The 9,091-nt window shown below is 36.3% G+C and overlaps 1 protein-coding gene across 1 annotated transcript; it reads left to right on the plus strand.

The window, feature by feature from the left end:
* The first annotated feature begins 447 nt into the window (after positions 1 to 447).
* On the plus strand, positions 448 to 8,343 carry lrit3a (info leucine-rich repeat, immunoglobulin-like and transmembrane domains 3a). Its single transcript, XM_056769718.1, has 4 exons — positions 448 to 1,862; positions 2,851 to 3,317; positions 5,325 to 5,630; positions 6,429 to 8,343. Exons 1-4 carry the CDS (start codon positions 1,747 to 1,749, stop codon positions 7,466 to 7,468), a joined length of 1,929 nt encoding a protein of 642 aa, XP_056625696.1. The 5' UTR covers positions 448 to 1,746; the 3' UTR covers positions 7,469 to 8,343.
* The last annotated feature ends 748 nt before the right edge of the window (positions 8,344 to 9,091 follow it).

The raw sequence follows: 9,091 nt of genomic DNA on the forward strand, positions 1-9,091 counted from the left end.
TATAACAACAAATATGTTGTTTGGGAATGAAAATATGGATGTTGTATATTTATACATGTATTGCTTTTATAGACCACTTCTTAAGAAATAGGCCTAACAAAGCTGGTCCAGAATAACTTCCTATGGCAAGCCAAATTGGCTTTTAATCATTCTCAGGTTACACATTTTCATATCAACAATTAAATTTTTACTAGTAAAAATAATAATTCTTGAAATCAAGAATATAATTTCTAATAGTAACAATTGCTATTTTTGATATCAGTAATTACATTTTCACTGGTAAAAATGAGTTCTTGATATCAACAATCACGCAATCACTCGTAGACGTGTGTTCTTGATAAAACTCTTACTAGTTAAATATCACAATAGACTGCCATTAACATTCAATTTCAGATATCAATAATTAATTTATTACATGTCAAAAATCTTATTTCAGAAATCAGAAATGCAACTCTATAGTAAAAAACTTATTTTTTTAAATCAATAATTGCGTGGGTATACACTAATGTCTATTTTTGATATCAACAATTGAATAACAACATGTTTATTTCTGATCCAATTTCTGATATCAATAATTACATTTTCCCTATTAATAATGTTAATTCTTGATATCAATAGTGTGATAGTTACTAGAAAAAAACTATTTTAGATATCTTCAATTAATTTATTGATATCAGAAAGCTATTTCCTGATATCAGAAATACCACATGCAACATGTTAAAATTAATTTACAGATATCAAGAATGAGCATTTCAACTAGTTAAAAATGAATTCTTGATATCAGGAACTTATATTTTTACTAGTAACAAGTTATTTGTTGATATAAAAAATATGTTTTTACTAGTAAGAAATGCAATTCTGATATCTGAAATAAGATTTTTTACATGTAAGAATTTAATTATTGATATCTGAAATTGAATTTGAATAGCTTTTGTGATATTTAACTAGAAAACGTGCAATTAAAAATTTATTAAAATGATCAAAATCTAATTCGGCTTGCCATAACTTCCCTTAAGTTTTATTTTTCTTATTGTTAGTATTTTTTCATGTAATTACATCTTACAAACATTTGCTTAACATTTTAAATTGGTCATAACAATATTCCGTCGGTTGTATTTTGTTTAAACGTTTGCGTAGTAGCATAAAACCAGAAATTCTTCTGGACCAGTGCTAAACCTCCCAGCTAACAATTGTTGGTAAGCGCTTGGTTATTTTATATTTAATTTATAATAAATTATATTAATATTTTATTGTATGTTAATTGTGTAAAATCAAATCAAACTACTCAACAGGTATTGATCATTTGCGTAGGTCTACCGAAAGTTTGGTCCACTAACGATTGTTTATGGCCCAGTGACACAGTAGACGCAGGATGCAAGAGGGTCACGTGATGGGAGAACCTTCTTCCCGTTAGCCGATTAATGTGTGCCTTCAGAGAGCTTATCCCCCATGCATACTTCCCATCGCGCCCCTATGCAACTTCAATGACCTACTCAGCCTAAATAAAGCCTCTTTCTAATTAGCACCCGACCTCCCCCGGTCCTGTGAGTTCCCTCTGCAGTCTTTCTACTGTGCACTGTAGGCTCCTGGTTCCCTCTTACCTGTAAGCGATGCTGCAGTGCACTTGTATTGCTGCCATTTGCGCTGGTTGGGGAATGTTAAAGGTGTTTTCGTCCACTGGTGATCGAGTGCTGGGTTCTGATGTGTGCGAGTGAGTGGTTACCTGTTGGTTCAGCTCGCTGAAGGATGTATCGTCTGCTGGTGGCTCAGGTCCTGCTGGGCTGCTGGAGTGCGGCACAGCCCTTCTGTCCCTCCCAATGCACTTGTGTGTACCATGGACGCAGTGATGGCACTGGTGCCAGGTAAGAACGCTGTCATAGCTTGTATTGTATTGCTTTATGTTTGTAAGTTTGTGGTGTTAAGTACTGCATGGTTTACAGTTAATGTGTCCGGAATGTTGTTGGAAGTCATTTAACGATATAAAAATGCACATTAGATAAATTAAATGTCAAATATTTGTATCGCTTGGATAAAGAACAAATAAACAGATAAAATATGGTGATTTTTAAACATTACGAGGTTAAAGGTGCTTCACAATGGCGTATAAAATATATTTTATTTGAATAGTTCTATGAAGAACCTTGAAGATCTGAAAAGGGTCTTTGTTGGGGAGAAAATCTGTACAGTATAGAAATGCAGGAAATATTTATTGAATTTTATATTTATTGAAGATGAAATTGTCTTGAAACATATTATTGAGTTTGTTTTACTTTTGTTGAATAATATAAACACCATACAAGAGAGAGGTAAAAGACTTGAAAGAGATGAAATAATAAAAAAACAACCGGTCAATTTTTTGATATTCAAGTTTATTTATAAAGAGCTTTTCACAATGTGAATTGTTCCAAAGCAGCTTTACAAGAAAATCACAGAAAGGTCAAACACAGGCCGGTGCATGGTGTTTATAGAGGAAGCAAGATCATTCTAATAAATAATATCTAATAAATAAATAATGAAATAAATGCAGTTTCCCGGTGACCAAGCCAACACTGCCCTGAAGTGATATATGTAAAGCAATAAAAAGTAAATGATAATTTATAAATCCGCTTGAAATCCCATTGGGTATCAGGCTGTCTTTCTTTAGTTTTGTGAATTGGGTATAGAGGGTTTAGAGCATGTTGAATATCAAAACATTCTGAATCATCTAGATGGCCTACTTTTTTCCAGTGGGTTAAAAAGACTTATGTAAGTTATCAATGTTACTGTGATTTTCATCTCTTCTCCTCAAGAGAACAGCACCCCACATTAGAGCCTGACTCTCATTAACCTGTGATTCAAAATCTGTCTCAGGTCTGTTCTATGCAATGACCCTGACATGGCAGATATTCCCGTCAACGTCCCTGTGGACACTGTGAAATTGCGGGTAGAGAAGACAGCTGTGCGCCGAGTGCCCACCGAGGCCTTCTACTACCTGACAGAATTGCGCTATTTATGGATTACGTACAATTCTATCACTTCTGTGGACACTGGCAGTTTCTACAACCTGAAGGTTCTTCATGAGCTACGACTGGATGGGAACATGATCGCTACCTTTCCCTGGGAGTCTCTAAAAGAGATGCCCAACCTGAGGACCTTGGATCTGCACAACAACCGGTTGACTAGTGTTCCTGTGGAGGCAGCACCCTACCTGACTAACATCACCTACCTGGACATATCCAGTAACAAGCTAACTACCCTGCCCTCTGACCTGGTAGACATCTGGCCTCCATTTTCAGGCGCACTGCAGAGTGCCAACTCTTCACAAAAGATTGTTCTTGGTGGGTAATGATGATCATGGTAAAATATGTCTTATGATGTTGATTAAATGGATTCTTCATTGTTATAGGATAGTTTGTTGACCTGAAGTAAGATTCACAGTAGCTAATAGAGGCTTTAGCAGATTTACAGTATAAGAACTGTATCGCTAAATGAACAAAATGTTACTTTCCTGACTGTAGATGAAAGATCCAAGGTGTATATGTGCATTTGGCAGCTCATACTCCCTGCTTAGATCAAAGATGTTGTAGTTTGGGTAAACTGCTTACAAACGTAACTTTGAGTTTCTTGAATATTTTCCAAAGTGAATCTTCTCTGAGTTCTGAAAAAAACAATGTGTGTGAGATCGCTTGAGCAGTCTGATAGGCTTTTCGATTAAACTCATAATCTGACGTAATCTGACTCAATCACGAATCGCATTCATGACAGTGAGATCCCTGCCAACGCTAAAGAAAAAAAATTGCACGTGTGCGTACAACTGCACCACTGAAAAAATCTACGGCTGTCAATCGATACTGATCACAATTGTTTTGGTAGTTCATGAAAATATATTCAAAAATGTATATTAGAAAAAACAGCATTAAATGCCCTTTAATCATCTAAAGTGCAAAAAAAGCATCACAAACGCAAGGAATATAAAACCACGTAAGAGTATGTAATACTTCTCTCTTCATTGTGTCTATATATAGTAATTCCAAATATCTAAATCCAGCCAGTGTCTTCCTGGGCTCTACCAAGATAAGTACAAGATAATCTTTTAATGGGCCTTACAACTATGTGTATGAGCCGAGGCTCTGAGATATGACATCCTTTGTGCTTGTCTTAGAAGAGCATATACACATTCAAAGGTTTATGGTTGCTAACTCATTTGTTATTAATAATTTTGTTACCAATGCAAATATAAATAAAAAACGATTGATACAACTATTAATAAAAAGTAAGGGAATTATGGTTTTAAATTATGTAATTATTAGTTGCATAACATTTTAGTATATTCAGTCTTTGTTTGCATTTATCATTAAGCAGATTGCTTAGAAACTAGTTGCTTAGAGTTTGCGGTCAAATTTCAAAAGAACAAATTTGTCAGGTCTCACTTTGGGATTCTTGGGGTCCTATTGTCTTCTTTAATTATTAGTTCTTGGTAATTTCTTTCAAAATTTAAAAAAATGTTTTGTAAGTGAAAATCTAATTTGATCCATATATTAAGCTGTTGTGAACAACAATGTAAAAAATATTTAAATTAAAGCAAATTAGCTTTATAAGTCAATTGAATTTAAATTATATTGATCTGACAAAAAACCTGAGTTGTCCTTTATGTGCAAACTGAAGACAGCTGTCACTATAAATCGCTGTTCACACATGCCAGCCCAAACCGTCAGCTTGTCTTAGACCTGATCTTCTCTGCATCTGTTTTAGACACGTCTTTAATTATTTTAAATTATAGAGTAAAATCACGCACTTTTTACATTAGAGAGGGAACTGCAATCTCTACCTTAAGCATAAACTAAAAGTCTCAAACTGATACCTCAGCATCATGTGTGTGATATGTGAATATTGTGTATACAGCATACACAATGTGGTTATTCAGGTCATTCACAGGGTAACACACTGTATTATTATGATATAAGCAGTTATCACCACCCAGCTGTTCAGCTGTATCAGTGGAATGTCTAAATCCATGTTTACAGTCAACTGACCTACTATCCTGTCCCAGACAGAATTATGTGCAGACCGAGATGTTCATGTCCAACACCTGATGCTAGGACTTCCTCGCTTTACAATTTATAGCACCTTACACATTTCAGTATAATGTCTTTCTCTTTAGTCAAATCACAATAGTAATGCTGTGCTTTGTATTAAATCATGTTGAAATGTTGAATATGTTGTGGGGAGAAAATAATAGAAATTATCAATATTCAAATAAATATTATAGAGTACATCTGAAGTTTTACACCGAATGTTCCTTAAGATGTTTTCATATTCTAAACAAATCTTTCAATTCTTTGTAGGTCTGCAGGACAATCCCTGGTACTGTGACTGTCGTATTTCCAAGCTCATTGAGCTGTCAAAGATGGCCAGCACACCTGTGGTGTTGATGGATCTGTTTCTGACATGTTCTGGGCCGGAGAACTTAGCTGGTGTTCTGTTTCAGCGGGCTGAACTGAATCAGTGCCTGAAGCCATCAGTTATGATGTCAGCAACGAAGATCACATCACCGTTAGGGAGTAATGTGCTCCTGAGGTGTGATGCCACAGGTTTCCCTACACCCACCCTAATCTGGAGCAGAGCCGATGGATCAGCACTGGACAACACAGGTGTGACTGTCAGTTCTGTCAGGATCTGAAGCACCCTTAAAGGGATAGTTCACTCAATAATAAAAAAAACTTTTATCATTTACTCACCCTCAGGTTGTTCCAAACTAACCCGGTCTCATCAATTGCGAATAAATAGCACGCTGTTGCATTATCGTGTAATGCGTACACCAAAGTTCGATTTTGTGTACATATGATACGCCGATGAGAGCCGCCATTTTAAAAGTACATGAAGAGGAAACACTAAAATAACACTGTTAGGTTTGCTTTTTAAAATGCACACACGCTAAATTGGCGTATCATATGAAAGCAAAAATAAGCGTATTTTATGCTCAAAAAGTCAGTCGTTGGCGTACGTATTACACGATATTGCACAGCGCGTGTTATTTATACGCAATTCATGAGAGTGGGCTGTCCAAACCAATAAAAATGTCTTTGTTCTGCTTAACGCAAAGGAAGATATTTAGAAGAATGTCTATAACCAAACAAATGTAATCACCCATGTACTGTCATAGTAGGGAAAATAAATACTATGGGAGTCAACGTGGGATGAGATCTGTTTGGTTACAACCATTACTGCAAATATCTTCCTTTGTGTTTAGCAGAACAGAGACATCTTTACTGATTTGGAACAACCTGAGGGTGACAAAATGATGACAGAATATTTTTATTATTGGGTGAACTATCCCTTTAAGGATCATCGTTTATTTACTCTCATGTTGTTCAAAACCTTTTTAAATCAGTCTAGTGTCACCATGGCTTTAACCTTATTTCATATCTCACCCTTTCACATCTCCGTAGTTTTGCAGGAATCTCCCGGGGAGGGGGTTCGTTGGTCCATCCTCAGTTTACATAGTATCCTGTTCAAGGACGCTGGCGATTACCGTTGCAAAGTCAAAAACGTTGCAGGGAATGCAGAGGCGTTCATCACCCTATCTGTGGATGGCATGGAAACCTCAATACAGTCACCATCGCCAAAAGTGACCAAAAGGCCCGATGTAGATGACAAACTTGTTGATCAAACCGTGATTTCTGTCACCGAGACCTCAAGGATTCTTGTTTCTACATCTCTCAGCCCCGCCATATTAACGACCCGAGATGCCATAACCACGCAGTCCCCTCTACCACCCAAGAAGAATCTGGGACCCGGTGGAGGACTGCAAAGGTCTCCACCTGCTGACAGACCGGCTAAAGTCCAGCAAAGCAAGAACGGCCAGTCAAAAAAGAAAGCTGATATCGAAGGTGTTGAGATTGTGGAGGAGACCAGTGACTCAGCGGTCTTACTATGGACGTCTGGTAGCTTACCCAGCGACACACCTCTGACTGTGGTGTACTTCCCATATGATGCTAAAGATGATAAGGAAACATTTGATACGGTGCTGGGGCAAGGGAAGCTCCTCCTGGAATATCTAATGCCTAACCAGATGTACACCGTGTGTTTGGTTACAAAGGGGTCTGTGTCTGGGAGAGAGCAATGTATGGATTTCAGTACTCTGGATAACACTAGAGATGATGGACAAAGCAAATTTCTGATGATCGCCAGTGGGGTTGCATGTGCAATTGTGGTGCCACTCATCATAGTGCTGGTTTACAAGATCTTGTGTCTCTGCTGTATAGGAAACGGTAGTGAGAATAGTGGACAAGATGAGGACCTTTCAAAGGAGACATATGTGAAGTTTGAGACGCTTACTATGAAACAGAGAACACTGAATCAGCCGAATGATCTCTGGGCCCGGAGACAGACTCAGGAGTCTGAGAGAATGCTCCTTTGCTCACGCTCAAGTATTGACTCTCAAATGACTTACAAAAGTGACGGCTCTAGATGTGAATATCTGTGCTAATGTATAGCACATGGTGTATCACCATTGAAGTGTTATACATTCTACACACTAGCAACATAGCTCAGCTCTTAGCTGTTGATTTACTGTCAAATTTGCCTTACCTGGTATTTCTGCACCCTATATTGTATCTTGTGTCTCATTTCTTATTTTGTAAATGATTTGTTTTGTTTTTTCAAACCATTCAGTGACATATAATGCTGTGGTTGTCTTTGTATGAAATGCAGTGGATGTAAATGTGAATGTCTGATGCATTTTGTGTATGCCAATATGTGATTTTTTGTAACACCAATTCATCATAATAATGGGTCATGAGTTAATTTTAATACCTTTTGATGCCTTTTGATATATTTTACTTTTTTCTAATCAGAACTGAAAGTTACAAATGATTGGAGTTTTCAAATGACTTTTTTGGTTTTGGTGATATGTACATCAGTTAACAAATGACAGATTTAATGTCACTGCTCTGGGTGTACATGTGTTCACGATTCACTGGATGGGTTAAATGCAGAGGTCACATTTCGGGTATGGGTCACCATACATGACAAATAGGTCACTTCCATTTACATTGTTGTAGTAAAGTTCTTTCTGTTCCATGTTGTTTACTTTTGATATTGTACAATTTTGAGTCAATTGTGTCAAGGTAAGGATCAAATAGAAGAATCACACAAAAACACTTTCTTAGCTGCACGGTTCATATTGACTTGAAGTGTCCACTTGATGTTTAAATGATTATATAAACATAACTGGTGTATTTTGAATTGTGTAAGTCTTACTTTTTTGGTTGAACAGGAGCTACATGTGAAAACTAGTGAACGTATCTGTTGTTTGTGTAAACGTGTCTTTATATGTTATGTACAATACACTGTTAAAAAATGGCTTACTTCAACATTTTTCTAATTTTCAATTGGCTCAGCTAAAGTTTTGTAAATAGTTTGTGAAATTGATTTCTTAAAGCGCATTAAGCTGAAATCAGTAACCTTTGCCTCTCTATTGCCATCTCTTTTTGAAACAAAGGTAATTACAAAAAGTTACTTTATGTGCTTAAAGGGACGGTTCACCTAAATTTAAAAACTGTCTCCAATTACGCACCCTCACAGATGTTTATGAATGTATTTGTTCCAATGAACACAGAGAAAGATTTGAATCAAAGAATGCTTGTAACCAATTGGAAGAATGTTTGAAACCAAACAGTTACTTATGTGGTAGGGAAAAAATCTTTATAATTTTTGTTGTTCTGTTGAACACAGAAGAATATATTTGAAAGAATGTATAAAAGCAAACAGTTCTGGGACACTTTTGACTACCAATGTAATTTGTCTTACTATGGGAGTCTATGGTGGCCAAGAACTGTGTTACAAGCATTCTTGCAAATATCTTTCTCTGTGTTCATCAAAACAAAGACATTTATGCAGATTTTAAACAAAAATGAAGAAGACTGAATTTTAAATTTGGGGTAAACAGTTCCTTTAAGCGTTAATTCAAATGATGTCAATTTGACGATTTCAGCAAAATCGTATCTGTCAGCTCAGCTTATAACCATATAAATTTGCAGCTGCAAATTGTGGTAGAAGTTTGAAATCTGATTGTTTATGTGCTTGCTTAATAACTTGATATTTTATTTTT

Source organism: Triplophysa dalaica, chromosome 16 (genome assembly GCF_015846415.1).
Source record: "Triplophysa dalaica isolate WHDGS20190420 chromosome 16, ASM1584641v1, whole genome shotgun sequence".
Classification (NCBI taxonomy): Eukaryota; Metazoa; Chordata; class Actinopteri; order Cypriniformes; family Nemacheilidae; genus Triplophysa; species Triplophysa dalaica.

Coding starts and splice junctions, on each gene's coding strand:
- lrit3a (XM_056769718.1), top strand. CDS start 1,747: ATGTATCGTCTGCTGGTGGCTCAGGTCCTGCTGGGCTGCTGGAGTGCG. Junction 1,863..2,850: donor AGTGATGGCACTGGTGCCAG/GTAAGAACGCTG, acceptor AATCTGTCTCAG/GTCTGTTCTATGCAATGACC. Junction 3,318..5,324: donor TTCACAAAAGATTGTTCTTG/GTGGGTAATGAT, acceptor AATTCTTTGTAG/GTCTGCAGGACAATCCCTGG.